The sequence below is a fragment of the Pygocentrus nattereri genome, chromosome 1 (assembly GCF_015220715.1).
Source record: "Pygocentrus nattereri isolate fPygNat1 chromosome 1, fPygNat1.pri, whole genome shotgun sequence".
NCBI classification, from domain to species: Eukaryota; Metazoa; Chordata; class Actinopteri; order Characiformes; family Serrasalmidae; genus Pygocentrus; species Pygocentrus nattereri.
Genome location: NC_051211.1, coordinates 18,835,465 through 18,852,375, shown reverse-complemented (window position 1 = coordinate 18,852,375; position 16,911 = coordinate 18,835,465). Strand labels below are relative to the sequence as shown.

Here is a 16,911-nt window from a genome sequence, read left to right as displayed (position 1 = left end):
AAACTATCTAAGCTATTAATAGCCAACATTAGTCTCTTCGTTAGTCTCTGGCGTTTTTCTACTTCCCCACATCTATAACTGTTGAAATTTAACCCCGTGTATGTAACATTTTCGACAATAATGTCTATTTCCCTGTGGAGGGCCAATGTAACCTGCTGAAAATGTAAAACATCAACTACTGCTAAATGTAATAAAAGTGCAAATACACAGAGGAGAATGAAGAGAATGCCTATTGTAAGCTGCCTGTCTGGAGACTCTCTAAACGTTCTCATTCTAAACGAAGCTGCTATTTTTCATTGTTTGCTGGTGGAGGTTTTCAGTGACAGATGAGGTAAAACAAGCTTTTTTGCGTGATACGTTAAACATATGACCTTATTTCTGATGTGATAATATGTGAAATGACGCCATTTTATAATTAACGCCTGAAATGAACCAGTAAATAAAATGAAAATTCAGAGCTGCGTGCTGGCCAAGAGCTAACTTTAGCATGTTCTCTCACGTCAAAGGAGCTCACCGCTAATTTTTGGTTCCTTTTCTAGCCAAAGTTTGAGCTGCCATAAGAAGTTAAGTAACATAAGTTATGTACTTCATTACAACTTAAAGCTGACACTGATGGCATCTAGGCAGGCATTAGTACTGCATGTTAACAGCAGCTAACGCTATTGCTAACTTATATCTGCAAGCTAACATTAGCTAACATTGTTTAGAATCGCTTTCCCTTTGGCCAAAAAGCTTAAAAGCTTACCCCTTTCCAGCTTGGAGACACTCACACCACACACGGATGTACATCTTTATCTCAGATCAGGCAAGCAGGGCTTTACTGAAGTTAAATAAGTATATGTGAAGCCTGTGTAACAGACTAAAAACCCTGTCAGGCAGCTGCTGCTCCACATGTACAGCAGCAGAGGGAAACACCACCATGTTATAGTATGTCTATTTTATACATTATTAATTGAACTTTCTCATTATTTATATTTATATGTATTAATATTTCTATGTATTTATTTTCCCATCTCAAAAGCCTAAATCATCTTAAAATAATGAGAAAAAATCCCAGAATAATGGCATTGCAATTCATGTAATAATGAAGAAAATAATAATTAGTACCTGAATTTTTTTTATTTTGAATGGCAGGATTGGGCTTCCATTAAACCATCCTAAGAGGACATATGACTGCTTAAATTTTAAAAAACGATTGCCAAAGTTTAGCTCTGTCTAGCTCTGCTCTTCATATGGCGTTTAGCTCTAAAACACTTCAGTAATCCAAAACAAAAGAGATTTAAATATTACCATATTTGAGGTTATGGAGTTCATTTTATGCCCCATTACATTTTTAAAAGTGACTGTTTTTGTTTCAGAATAAGATCACAAAAACGCATAAATGTGTGTGCCCAAATTTAATAAGGTGATTTAGGCTGTACGACCTCACTGACATTGATATTTATTAGAATTTTACAACACCATAATTATGATGGTACTTTGTTCAGTTCCTAACAATTTGATGTTAAAAAGATGTTTTCCCTAATAATTTATTTAATGTAAGAATTTTTAAATCTTTGTCCCATATTTGTGATCCGCATGATAGTTTTGGCACAAGTTTTACGCCGGATACCCTTCCTGACGCAACCCTCACCATTTATCCGGGCTTGGGACCGGCAACAGAAGTACACAAAGTACACCCCTAATGGCTGGTTTTGTCCCATTCTGTTTCTATATGATAATAATAATAATAATAATTACTTCTTCTTCTTCTTTCGGCTGCTCCCTTTAGGGGTCGCCACAGCGGATCATCTGCCTCCATCTTGCCCTATCCATTGCCTCCTCTACTTTCACACCAACCATCTCCAAGTCCATCTTTACTACATCCATAAACCTTCACTGAGGTCTACCTCTTCTCCTTCTACCCGACAGCTCCATCTCCAACATTCTTTGCCCAATATATCCACTATTCCTCCTCAACACATGTCCAAACCATCTCAACCTGGCCTCTCTGGCTTTATCTCCAAACTGCTCCACCTTCACTTTCCCTCTGATCTGCTCATTTCTAATCTTGTCCATCTTTGTCACTCCCAACGAAAATCTCAGCATCTTCATCTCCGCCACCTCCAGCTCAGCCTCCTGTCTTTTAGACAGAGCCACAGTCTCCAAACCATACATCTTAGCATACGCACTACTGTCTTGTAAACCTTCCCTTTCACTCTTGCTGCTATCCTTCTGTCACACATCAGCCCTGACATCCATCTCCACCCACTCCATCCTGCCTGCACCCTCTTCCTCACCTCTTTTCTGCACTGTCCATTGCTCTGGATGGTTGACCCAAGATATTTGAAGTCATCCACCTTTACGACCTCTACTCCTTGCATCTTCACCTTTCCACCTGCATCCCTCTCATTCACACATATGTATTCCGTCTTATCTCTACTGACCTTCATTCCTCTCCTCTCCAGTGCAAACCTCCACCTCTACAGATTCTCTTCCACCTGCTCTGTACTCTCACCACAAATTACAATGTCATCTGCAAACATCATGGTCACTCCAACTGCACACCTCACCACTGTCTCACTATCCTCATACATGTCCTGCACCACCCTAACATACTTTTCAGCTACACCTGACTTCCTCATACAGTACCACAGTTCCTCTCCACCTCCACCTCTCCAGATTCTTTTCCACCTGCTCTCTACTCTCACCACAGATTACAATATCATCTGTAAACATCATGGTCCATGGAGCCTCCTGCCTGACCTCATCTGTCAACCTGTCCATCACCATTGCAAACAAGAAGGGACTCAAAGCTGATCCCTGATGTAACCCTACCTTCAGCTTGAAACCATTTGTCACTCCAACTGCACACCTCACCACTGTCTCACTATCCTCATACATGTCCTGCACCACCCTAACATACTTTTCAGCTACACCTGACTTCCTCATACAGTACCTCAGTTCCTGTCTTGGCACCCTATCATATGCCTTCTCTAGATCCACAAAGACACAATGCAGCTCATTCTGACCTTCTCTGTACTTCTCTACCAACACTCTCAACGCAAAAGTTGCATCTGTGGTACTCTTTCTGAGCATGAAACCAAACTGCTGCTCACTGATCTGAACCTCTCGCCTTAGCCTTGCTTCAACAACTCTTTCCCATATCTTCATGGTGTGGCTCATCAACTTTATACCTCTGTAGTTACTACAGGTCTGCACATCACCCTTGTTCTTAAAAATGGGGACCAGTACACTGCTTCTCCACTCATCAGGCATCCTCTCACTCTCCAGGATTTTGTTAAACAACCTGGTTAAAAAGTCCACTGCCTTCTCTCCTAAACATCTCCACAGGTATGTCATCTGGACCAACTGCCTTTCCATTCTTCATCCTTTTTAAAGCTGCCCTCACTTCCACCTTACTAATTCTCTGCACTTCCTGATCCACTATCTCTCCTCCCGTCGTCCTCCTCTCTCTCTCGTTTTCCTCATTCATTAGTTCTTCAAAGTACTCCTTCCATCTACTCAACACTCTCTGTTCACGCACTAGTACATTTCCCTATCTATCCTTTATCAGCCTAACCTGCTGTACATCCTTTCCAGCTCTATCTCTCTGTTTAGCCAAACGATACAAGTCCTTTACTCCTTCTTTACTGTCCAGCCTCTCATACAGCTCATCATAGGCCTGAGCCTTTGCCTTTGCCACCATTCTTTTTGCTATGTGGCTAGCCTCACAGTACCCCTGCCTACTTCCTTCATCTCTCTAATAATAATAATTACTAAAATAATTAAATATGATTATCGCTGGTTGAGTGTTTGATTTTGTTCTGATTCCTGCTGTGAGACTATGGACTCAGCTCTGCTTCTAATCAACTGGAATGAAAATCTGCAGCTGCACCCGCCCTGGACTGGACCATCAATAAACCCTTGAACAAGGACTTTTATTGTGAAGCACAGTTCTAGGTCACTAAACCTGGCGAGAGGATGGAGCTGCGCTGAGCGAGTCGCAGTGAGAGGGTCTCCCACTTTGGTCGTGTTCAGTTTGGAAGCCCACTCTCTGTTTTTCTCAGGAATTTCCTGACTTTCATTTCGACAGCAGCCACAGAATGTCGTCGGGGTCTGGTAAGAATGTGATTTGTACTAAACTGAAGTAAAGCAGGTCTGCAGAGCGTCGCGTTTAGAGTGAGAGGAGTTTATATATCAGTGTTAAGAGCGCTGAAGTGTGGAGATCCAGAGGTTTAAACAGAGTCAGGACTCAGTCGACTTACTCAGTAGAAACGAACGGAGCGGTTTACAGAAATAACCCCGCTGATTACAGTGCAGCTCAGAGAGCTCAGAGTCTGACTGTAACTCAGCATGAAGACTGGACACGAGTTCAGAGACTTTCTTTAGCCTCTGCCAGTCCAGTTAGGGCAAGGGTGTGTGTTTTAACCCTTTCTAGTCCAAAGTATTTAGTGTACTTTAGCAATAAGATTTAACATTACATCATTATATTATATTATATTATATTATATTATATTATATTATATTGTTCTACCAGTATTAAAAATGTGTTACTGATTATCAGGTTTATATATAGTAAGTCTGTAAGGGAAATTACCTTGTCCAGCTCTGCTTATATGTGAACATCAGCTTTCATTTTTGAAGTGTTTCAACTTCTGATAAAATATTTGAAAATGTGATTGTTTGATAGTTGAAACCCTAATTGTTGAGTTTAGTGGAAAGTCTTTAGACTAACAGAGAGACGCTGTGCTTTATGCTGTATTATACACTGCGTTACCAAAGCCTTGCCTTATGTTTATGGTGCAGGTCTGTCACACCGTTGTCGGACGGGTAGTATGACGCATCCCCCAGGTAAGGTCCACTGCATCTGCTTTGAGAATACATAACACAGTTTCCTTTAAGGTTCAGTGCTCTATTGTTGAATGAATTAACGAATACCTCTTCCCAGAACCGGAAAATACAGTGTTTTTATCCATCCAGGAGCAGGTTTAAGGAAACTACACATTGGACCAGAAACATTTTCTAGCATCACATACTAAAGCGCATCACTGGCCTGTTTTTGAGGTCATAGTACAGACGCTAAAGCAAGGCATAAAACTGTGACACTGGCGCTTGTGAGTGTGCACATACATTTAAAATGTTAATGTAACATTTAGAGAAAAATAATGTATGTGTGCATTTTTGTGTTTTACAGATTCATTTGTTTCAAATATATAAACTGTATTAAAATCACAAATGAGAAATTTCAGCGGTTTCAATTTTTACAAAGCTAAATGTGTGAAACATTCATACATTTTGGCCAGTTTCTCCTTAACAGTCTAAAAGAGAAGAATCAAAACTGCGTCTGCAAAATCTGTGCTTTGGTTTCTGAGGGTAAATACTGGAATTTCACTCTATGGAAATTTATCAGATTGATTGATTCGTTTGAAAAAACAAATGAACCATAAAAAGAATCTGGTGTTAGTTTATTTCATTTAATCATGAACAGGTCTTGGTCTTGAGTTGGAGCCTTAATTGTTGAGTTTAGTGGAACGTTTTATACAGACAGATAGACACTGTATATTATGATATACACTGTACTCGAAAATAACATCTAATTTTATTTAACATTAAATAACTTCTTCTTGTGTTGCAGATCTGTCACTCTCTCGGAGTAGAAAGAGTTTGGACGAACCTCTACACTGTAAGTTACACTGTATCTGTATTGATACTATATTACATTCCTGCAGTAAGGTTGAATGTTGTCACACCTCCATTACAATCCAGTAATACAATTTTACATTACAGTGTTATAATTTCACTATGTTTGTCTGCTGCATCTGCTAAATAGATGTTCTTACTGTATATGTTATTTTTTAGATTCACCACATTACAGTCACATTAGAGATTAGTTTAATCAGGGCTTCTCAAACAGGACAGTATTGGTTTTTTGTTCATTCAGGACCAGATTTAAGGAAACCACACACTGGACCAGAAGCAGTTTGTGTCTCAAGTTTCTTGTGCAAGCACAAAAACAAGGCATACATCGTTAGAGTGGTGCATGTGGGTGATATATATTTTATATATCAGATATATATTTTAGTAACTGTCCATAGTTGAACTAGGCAGTGGCCTAGAGTGACACTTGAGGAGGGGCTGTAAATACTCTCACCTGTGAGGAACCTGATTAAAGAACTCCAAGCTCTCTGTGAATGTGTCCCTTTAGCACAATAAAATAATAAAGTTAATAAAGATGCCTAAAATTTAAAGTATGCTTTCAGGATAAGAAGGACAGATTCCACAGTTTCAAGTGACATTTTTATTTAAATTGCAGAGACTATGCAATAATGTATGTAAGAGTAGAGCAGCACCACATATAAACACATTTCTCCACCCCACTACACTAAAAGCAGTGGGTTGGCACAGATAAGTGGAGTGCACCTCAGCTTTCATGCAGCATGTGGTTTGGGAGCTTATTAACTGGATTTCTGATATTCCAAGAGTTTTGAGAAGAGGTTGAAAGTTTTTTTTTGTCAACACACTGCATTTAGAGTCATATTTAACTAAAAATAAAAATGAATTTAAATTTAGAGGTTAATTTGAACCAAGGTATATTTTGGGGAATGCAATTATATTTTATTCTTAAAATACACAGTCATATATTAAGCTATCCTGCAGTGTAGGAAGAGTGCTTCTTTTGTTTCTTCATCTTCTATACGTCTGTCACTATCTGATGAAGCTTATATATTATTGCTGTCGGAACATTGTATCTCCAAAATGGTAACCTTACAGAAGTAAAGAAAACAAACATTCTTAACTTTAATGCAAGTCACTATAAGAAGTTTTTAAAAGTATTTTTATCCATTTCTGTTGGTTCATTTGTAATGAAATGTAACACAGTGCAAAAGATACCTGGCTTTTTGAATGAGAAAGGTTAAAAGACATGCAGGCTGTAGTTTCTATCTGCATAATGTTACATATTTATTATTTGCCCTGGGTTTTTGTGTCAGTATTTACAGTGCCCTTTTTGATGAGCTCTAAATGCTTAATATGCCACTGTGTAAGTCCTATCCTATCACACCAGACTGTCATCCAGTGCTGCTGTTTTTGTGCCTAGTGCTTTCAGTGTGTGTGAATGAGTTTGCATTCAAGCAAATGAGTAATATGCCATCATTATATAGAACACTTTTTCATTGGCAAATGCAATAGAACGGATACTATCACAATTTCTACTTAGTCCAGCAAGTCTCTTTTTCTTCAAGAAAGCTTTAAATGAAATAGTTTGTTGTTATATCTGAAAGTCAGATGTTGTAGAATTATTATAACATTATTATGTAACGGTGATTGCCATGTTCGGCTTAATGGTTTAATTTTGTTTACCAGTATTTCTACTTATAACTGAAGAAGGGAAACATGCTTAGGAATTTACAAGTAAAACATGTTTATAAGAATACCAGCAAGCAAAAAAGCTATTTATCAATCCAGTATTAATAGAAAACCTCTAAGGATGTGTAGTAATGTACCATGCATATGTTTGTGTTCATAGTTTCTGATCTGAGGATTGTTCTGCTGGGGAAGAACAGCTCAGAGATCAGCAGAGTGGGAAACTCCATCCTGGGTAGAGACGTATTTGATATTGAAGGTCCTCCTCCTTTAGTAGAGCAGCACAGTGAGAGAGCCAGAGGAAAGGTGGAGGGAAGATACATCACCCTCATCAACACTCCTCACCTATTTGATCCTGACCTGTCTGTGTATCAGATCACAGTGCGGATTAAAGAATGCATGTCGTTATGTTCTCCTGGACCTCATGGTGTTGTGCTGGTTCTACAGCCAGATGACTTCACTGAGACAGACAGCAGCCGAATGGATCACATCCTCAGCTCTCTGTCTGAGGAGGCCCATAAATACACCCTGGTGCTGACCACACAAAACAAAGAAACTGGAGCCAGTGCAGGTCCAGTTCAGGAGAACATCATACAGAAAGTCATCACAAAATACAGTAACAGACGTTTAGAGTGGAGTAAGTGTAGCTGTGCTATGTTTGTGGAAATGATAGAAAAGGTGGTTGAAGAGAACAGAGGGAGCCTTGTCTGTGAGGAATTTGAGGATGCCCCACTTACTTTAGAACAGAAATGGTCTGAGCAAGAAACAGAAGTGGAAGTGCTTTATCATATAAAAGAGCAAGAGCATGAAGAAACAGAAGAACTACAAGAGTATGACCAAACAGAACTGAAGGAACATGAAGAGATAAAACAGCTGCATGAACATGATCCAACAAAACAGCAAGGAATTGAAGGTGATCTACCTCGACAGAAGCAAGAGAAAACTAAAACAACTCTAATGACCAGTGTGACCAAACATTTCAGTAGTAAGTAACAATGTTTTACCCCCTCTATCCCATATTGGCATTGGCACTAATACTGGTACTTAAACACAGTGTTGGGTATTAGTGATGAGGATACTGATACCTGTGTCTGATACCACAAAGCAGTTTCTGATGTGCACATGCTCTGCTAAGTGTTGCATGGATTCTCACAAGTAGATAGAATTTAACATCATGTTGGTAGTGTGGGTTGAAAGCAGCAGTAAAAATGGTAACACCCGTAAGTAGTGGGTGTACTGGTCAGAGGTTCCCCTAAGGTATTGATTTCACCAGTATGCTACAGATATGCCATTTAACAACAAAAACATTTTAAACATTGTTAGCTCTGTCTAGGTGGTGCAAAACAGATGTTAATGACGGTGTATATGATGTCAATTCATACTAATCCCAAGCATGCCTGGCCTTTAGAGATGTAATATGAGTGTATGAGACAAATGACTTTGGATTTCAAATCTGGATGTGAAACAACATCCTACTCTGTTTTTGCCAAGCCAGAAATCTATTGTTTACTTGCATGTGCAGACCATAGGTTATCAATATTTTGCACTGCTATTTCACACATACTTCAGTTTTTAAATATGGATTTTATTAAATACAATAGTAAATAGTAATTATATATCTATATAGTAAGTTAACACAAAGAGGTTGTCGTAAGCGCATATTTTGGAGAGATTGGCGATTAAGTTGTTGGCCTTCACGTATTAAGAAAGAAGGGTAACGCCCTAGCACAAAGCTGGACAAAGGCCACAGTAGTAAAAATGCATAAAACAGTTTGCAAACAGCTGCTATAGTGAAACTGAATTTAAGAGCATGGATTTTGCTGCATGGCCGCTACAGTAACTGTGCTGTTTTCTGCATGAGCATGTTTCACACAGATTTTTTCTCTACCATGTTTGTGGTAGGTAGACAAATCCGGTTAGTTTTAAAGTGTATGATAATGAACTTCTCATGAATAGAGTTCAGTTTATGTCCAAATACCTTTTTAAAAGCAACAAAATGACTTGGTTTTTTTTTCTGTGCAATCCGAAGGAATCTGTACTTTACTTAAAAATGATTAAAAAAAGCATTTAGATGATCACAAAACATGTAAATTGTCTGTATCCACCTTTAATATTGTGATTTCGGATTATCCCAGCTCATTGATATTGAACTTCTCTATAAAACATATTAATTAAAATCTTCCAGTGACACCATCGTTACAATGTTATGTAGTTTAGTTCATGCAATGAAATGTTAAAAGAATAATATTTTAACTATTCATTTATTTAATACAAGAAAAATATCATTTTAATTTGTTTCCTGCATTTTATGTGCAGCCCTGTTAACAACCCATGTTCCCTATTATAAAAATGAAACATTTCTTTTAGTATATGTACAGATATTTGCATCATCTTGTTTTCTGCAGAATGACTATCAGACAAGTATAGTTTTGGCTGCATGGGTGAAGCTTGATCATTCCACTGTGTTACCAAACATAAATATATATATATATATATATATATATATATATATATATATATATATATATTAATGTAAACTATGGTGATTATTAGTTAGCATGCAACATGTGTACCCTGTAAAGCTAACCACTCCTGAAGGCAAATTTAATAGTAATAGTAATAATAATAATAAGTTGCATTCATATAGCGCCTTTCATAAACCCAAGGTTGCTTCACATGGCATGGGCAAAAAAAAACAAAAAAAAAACTAAGCAGTGGAGGAGGAAGAAAAATGCTCATTAAAGAGGTCAGCAGTTCTCTGAGGTAGGGGGGCATGAGGTTATGCTGGGCTTTGAAAGTGATTCGTAAAATTTTAAACTTTATACGGGACGGAACCAGTAGCCAGTGTAACTGAAAGAGAATGTGGGTGATGTGAGCTGAACGCTTAGTACGGGTGAGAGCTCATACTCACCGCAGAGTTCTGAGCATACTATAGCTTTTGTATTGACTTTACAGGGGTTTATAGTTTATTTTAGGCGAAATTCACAACCTTGTTATTATTTGAAATTAATCTGAAATGAAAATGTCTTGAAACAAGCCTTTGAATAAAATGTTTTAATCGGTCTTTTCAGAAAACGTTTAAGTTTCTAGATTATGTTATAAGAATTTGGCAACGAGAGACACATAAATTACTAATACAAGAAAAAATGCACTGTGAAAATAAAAAGATTGGCTAATAATGTGGCAGTAATGCATTGCATAAAATAATGCAGTAATGGTTCAGCAGCATCACATAATGTGAACATCAACCATCAGTATGGTGAAAAAATGTGATCTCAGTGATTTTGATTGTGGCATTGTTGTTTTAGCCAGGCGAGCTGTTTGAATATTTTTATAGCCACTGATCTCCTGGGATTTTCATAAATAACAGTCTCTTGCGTTTACAAGATGGTGCAATAAAGAAAAAACACCCAGTGAGCAGCAGTTCTTCAGATGTTTTCTTCAGATAGAAGGTCAACAGAGAATGGCCAGACTGGTTCAAGCTGACAGAAAGACTGTTGTAACTCAGAGCAATCTGTACAATTGTGCTGAGTAGAAAAGCATCTCAGAATGCGTAACACATCAAACCTTGAGGTGGATGGGCTACAATAGCAGAGGATGGGCTAGAACAGAAAGCAGAGGTTGCAGTTGGCGCAGGCTCACCAAAAGTGGACAGTTGTAGACTGGAAAAACATCTCCTACAACCTGAGTGTTGAGACTAACCATGTGCATCCCTTCATGGCCACAATTGACCAGTTTTCTAATGGTTACTTCCAGCATTATAATGCACCATGTCACAAAGCAAAAGCATCAAACTGATTTCAGGTGATTAACAGCATGACACTGCACCTGAAAAATCTGCAGGAACTGCATGATGCAGTCATGTCAGTAATGCCCAGAATCTCAAAGGGCCGTTTCCAACCAACATCTTGAGAAGCACAAAAAACTTTTTTCTAAGTTCAAAAGTATTTCATGAATGTATGTATATGTTGCTAGGAAATAATGAGTTCAGTTAAGTAGACTTTTAAATGGAAAGTGCCAGATACAATCATCTATGATTCCTGTTTTTATTTCAGAGTACTTCTATTAGATTGGGACATGAATAAAAAAAGAAAGAAAGAAAGAAACAAACTTGCTCCTGTTTTTAATCCATGCTTAAAGATGAGTTATCAGTGTCAGAAGAGAAAAAAATGTTATCAGTGCATCCCTAGTGTCATGATAGATGTGATCGACATGCAACACAACGTGAGAGACCAGGTCATTTTACCATGCTAGGCACACACATAATGCAGAGTTAAATTACTGCAGAGCGACTGTTTTTTTTTTTTTTTTAATTTTAATAACCCTTTAATGGTTTTTAATAGCTAGGCATTATTGGAGTATTCTACCAGGGGGTTACCCAGAATTCAGCTTTATCTAAGTGGGGTATGAGTTCTAAATGAAAAGATCTAAAATCTCATTAGTGCTTAAGAGGAGCAGAAAGAGAATTCCCTTTTTGTTTGGTTACATTATGCACATTATATACATTTTTGATACATGCATTAGATCTATTTTAAAGCCTCTTTTTTCTACCTCCACAGTTGCAAGGATAAAATCCTGTCTTAGCCACTACACTGCTCAATAAATGTTTCCTGTTTTATCTTCAGATGTCTACGCAGCTGCAAGTCCTGTCTAGCATGCAGTTGCCCTTTGTTTCTACAAAAAGCAACTTTTGGTCCAGAATTCTGCTGCTTTCCTTGTAATAACACACAGTCCTAGCATGACATTTCACCTGTTCTCCAAAACCTTCACTGCCACCCTGCAGAATATCACACTGATTTCAAGGTTCTCTTGCTCAACCCCCACTCTATAACCTTGCACATTTTAGCTATCTGACCTACTTCTCTCTTATAACCCCACCCTCAGGTCATCACTTGGTACACTTAACATCCGTCTGTCTAACCTCTACAGTCTTGGTAAGTGAGTCTGCTCTAATATTACTGCTGTCTATGTAAATCCCCATGTCTTTTATCAGACAGCTTCACAGTCTTTCCACATTCAAATCTTATGGTAGACTGTTTATCCCAAGAACCCACCACAATCTACCCTCGACTTAAAAACAAGTGCATTTATTATACTTTTAATCTTTGTCTTTTTACAGTGCTATCACTTCCTGTGGCTGAACTTGTTTGCCTGCTGTTTTTTATGTACATCATACAGCAGTGTTGGCAGCAACTTCAAAACAAATAATGTTAGTTTAAATTTTGCAATATGGGAGAATGTTCATCACTCTTATTTGGCAATGAATGTTACAATAAAACATCCACATTGTAGAAGCAATGTTAATTATACTAATAGTCTTCGTGTCTTGAAAACTGACAGCTTAAAGCATCTAAAGCATTGAGGCTACACAGTACTGAAATAGGTGTCCTATTCACCAGTCAAATTGCAGTGTCACCTTCTGGTGCAGCAGTAATATGGGTCTTTGAAAAAATATTTGCCACTCACCAAATTTCTCCTATTTTTGGTAATCAGTCACACTTGTCTCTGATCATCCAACACATTTTAATATAAGATAAAGACAATGCAATTACACACACAAAATTCAGCTTTTAAATGATCATTCCATTTATTAAAAATATTATATTGTAGATATTAGATATTTATTCAAAACCTAAAAGTAATGACCTCCTCAATTGTAATAACTGGTCGTGCCCCCTTTGGCAATAACAGTGGCTAACAAACGATTGTGAAAACTTGTTATGAAGTTTTACATCACTGTGGAGGAATTTTTGTCCACTCTTTTTGGCAGAATTGTTTTCATTTCACAACATTGGAAGGTTTTCAAGCATGAACTAACCCTTTAAGCTCTTGAGATGGGACTCAAGTCAGGACTTTTGAGCCATTTAGAGGTGGACTTGCTTGTATGTTTCAGATCATCGTTCTGCTGCATAAGCCAAATGTGTTTGAGCTTTAGGTCGCAAACCGACAAGGAGACATTCTCCTTCAGGATTTTTACTAGAGAGAAAAAATCATTCACACTACCACCACTGCGTTTGACTGTTTGTATGATGTGCTTATGGTGGAACGCAGTTTTAGGTTTATGCCAGATGTAACTGGATCCATGTGTTCCAAAAAGTTACATCATGGACTCATTAGTTCACATTTTGGGGGTCATCTAGGTTTTTTATTTTTTCTTTGGCAAACGTGATACGAGCCTTTGTGTTCTTTTTGGTCAGCAGTGCTTTGTGCCTTGCGACTCTTCCCTGGATGCAGTTTTCTTTCTTATTATGAAATCATGTAAATTGACCTTAGTTCTTAATATGCCGTTCTTAAGATGTCTTATTTTCAAAATTCAGTACGAGCCTTTGTGTTCTTTTTGGCGAGGATCGCCTCACAACTCTGGATGGATGCCATTTTTCTCTAATGTCTTTATTATTGTGCAATCAAGTACATTGCCCTTAACTGAGGAAAGTGAGGCATGCAGTTCTGTAGATGTTTGACTGCATTATTTTGTGACTGCCTGGACGATTCAGTGATGCGCTCTGGTTGAAATTTTCACCACTGTTACAGTTTTTTCCATTTGTGTTTAATGGCTCTCACTGTGGCTCACTGAAGCTTTGTAACCCTTTCCAGACTGGTAGATTTCAGTGGCTTTGTTTTGCTTCTGTATTTGAAACTCTTCGGAACGTGGCATCATGTGCTACTTTTTGAGCCTGCTTCACATCGCCAGACTGGTTCTATTTAAGTGATCTTTAGATTCTACAGGTCTGACAGTAATCATGCCTGGCTGTGGTTAGTGAAATTAAAACCAATAGTCAATTGAATTTGGTTAACTAGTTGATGTTGTAGCTAAGGGGGCAGTTAGTGTTCACATAGGGCGAGGTAGGGCTGACCAGCATTTTTCATTCAAGAAATGAAGTCATCATTTAAAAGCTGCATTTCATGTTTACTTGGCAAGTAATTTTCACAGCACTGTGTAGTACATGAGCTTAATTGAGTAAAGTCTCTTATAAATAATCAACTGAAAATATTTTTAATACTGCTTTGGGAATGGACAAAGGGCACACTTGACTACTTTTTTCTGGGCTTGTACACAGTAAAGAAATGCTGTTAATTTACAGGAGCTTACTGGCAGCAGTGTTGCCTAGTGTTGCCCAGTTTCACAGATATCACAAAAAAAAACATTAAATTTGCACATGATTGTTGGCTGACTTTAGAGGAAGACAACATCTCAACGTCTCTTCAGATTTGAGTCATAGCTTACCTATATTTCCTGATTAATTTTTTATTATTTTTTTTTCATATGGTATTATTAGTTTTTTAAGAGTTGACAAAAATGTTTTTTTTTTCTTTCAGGATCTAAACCAAGATCTAACGTAGTTCTGCTTGGGAGGGAAAATGAAGCAAAGACCTCAGTATCTAAAATTCTACTTGGTAAAAAGTTCTCAACATCTCACCAGAAAGTGAAACAGAAATCTAGCTCAGTGTGTGTGAGGATGGACGGAGAAGTGTGTGGACGTCTGATTGGTCTGGTGGAGATGCCAGCTCTCTACAACACTCAGCTCTCAGAGGATGAAGTGATGCAGAAGGCTTTCCACTGTGTCTCTGTCTGTGACCCTGGAGTTCATGCCTTTTTCATAGTCATTTCTGAAGATCGCCTCACTGATGAAGACAAGGGAGAAATGGAGATGATCCAGAGAATTTTCAGCTCAAGACTCAACAAGAACACTATAGTCCTGATCAGTCGGCAATCTCGGAGCAAAGAAATAGATGCCAGTGTTAAGAAAGTGATAAAGTCTTTTGGCACACGATACAAATTTTTGGACAGCAAAACAGATGCAACACAGCTGATTAAATGTTTGGAGATGCTTCATACAGAGAGCAGAGGGATCATGTACACCATGGACATGTATGTAGAAGCCCAGGTTAAAGCACAGCTGCAGTACAAAAAACACATTCAAAATCTACAACAGAAAATCACTGAACTTACATGGAAGAACCGGAAGAGTCAAATGCAAGGTAAGTTATCATTTTTGTAAAATAAGTACAATATGGAATATTCAGCTGAGTTGTTTTTTTATATCATAATTCTCACTAATAGTGTGCACTTAAAATAAAATGTATATATATATATATATATATATATTAAAATTCATGGATTGTTTACTTAGAGGTTTGGCATTCATTCAGTTATTAAGGTGTGATTTAAATGTATTTTGCAAAAACAATTTTCACAGTCCTAAAATCAGAACCTATATACGCAGTTACGTCCAGTTTTATAAACTTGGTTACACACCTTAAAAACCTTTTCAAAACTTTAATTACATAATTTTCTCATTGTCTCAGAATAAATTCTTCTAGTAATATGACCATATTCATCTCAGGCTACATAATGTAACAGAGTGGATGAAATATCAGAGTTGATTATGCAGAAGCCATTACTTAAAAAAATAAAAATTACCTTTGAAATTACCCTGAACATACAAACCCAATTCCAAAAATGTTTCAAATAAAAAATATTAACTATAAAATAATAAAGGGATAGTAGGCAAAATGCAAATGATGTGCAAATCATGTAAACCCTATAATTCACTGAAAATAGTACAAAGACAAAATAGCAAATGTTGAAACTGAGAGAATATGTTTTTTTGAAAAATACATGTGCATTTTGAATTTGATACCAACAACACGTTCCAAAAAAGTTGGGAAAAGTTTGGGGAAACAATGGACTGGTAAAGTTGAATAAAGCTAAATACACATGGTGGTTAATTGGCAACAGGTCAGTAACATGATTGGGTATAAAAAAAGCTGTTAAGAGAGGCTGAGTTTTTCACAAGTAAATATGAGGAGGGGTTGACCACTATGTGAAAGACTGCTCAGGCAAACAGTCCAACAATTCAAGAATAACATTTCTCAGTGTGAAATAGCAAAGAATATTTGCTTTTTATCATCTACGTTACATATTATCATGATCTTTGTGGCCTCAGATGGCACTGCATTAAAAACAGACATGATTCTATAGTGGAAATCACTGCATGGGCTCAGGATCACTTTTGAAAAACATTGTCTGTGAACACAGTTTGTCACTGCATCCACAAATGCAAGTTAAAACTCTAAAACACAAATAATAAACCATATTTAAACAGGCTCCAGAAACACGGCCACCTTCTCTGGGCCTGATCTCATTTAAAAGGATCTGAGGGGATGTAGAAAAGTATTCTGTGGTTGGATGAATCAACATATGAATTTCTTTTTGGAAATCATGGACACTCCGGCCTAAAGATCACTCAGCTTGTTCTTAGTGCACAGTTCAAAAGCCAATATTTATGATGGTAGAGAACTGTATGAATGCAATTGTCAGGGATGACAGGCACATCTGTGAAGGCACCATTAATGCTGAATGACATATACATGTTTTGGCAACATGTGCCACTATCCAGATGACATCTGTTTCAGGGAAGGCCTTGATTATTTCAGGAAGACAATGTCAAACCACATTCTGTATTACAACAGCATTGCTATGTATTCAAAGAGTCTGGGTGGTAAACTGACCTGGCTGCAGTCCAGACCTGTCACCACTGAAAACATTTGGCACATTGTGAAATG

At 37.6% G+C, this 16,911-nt stretch overlaps 1 protein-coding gene across 6 annotated transcripts in view; it reads left to right on the top strand.

Moving 5' to 3' along the window:
* LOC108438299 overlaps positions 1–16,911 on the top strand; it is a 250,795-nt gene that overhangs the window by 22,944 nt on the left and 210,940 nt on the right. For 2 of the 6 annotated variants that reach the window (XM_037541442.1, XM_037541351.1), the window contains exons 1-4: positions 4,002–4,101; positions 4,789–4,833; positions 5,618–5,665; positions 7,508–8,329. In XM_037541442.1, coding sequence (XP_037397339.1) covers positions 4,086–4,101; positions 4,789–4,833; positions 5,618–5,665; positions 7,508–8,329 — 931 coding nt within the window. In that variant the 5' untranslated portion in view covers positions 4,002–4,085. Of the gene's footprint in view, positions 1–4,001; positions 4,102–4,788; positions 4,834–5,617; positions 5,666–7,507; positions 8,330–16,911 lie in introns of those variants that run through there. The other 4 variants (XM_037541404.1, XM_017716031.2, XM_037541499.1 and 1 more) reach the window with 4 other exon arrangements.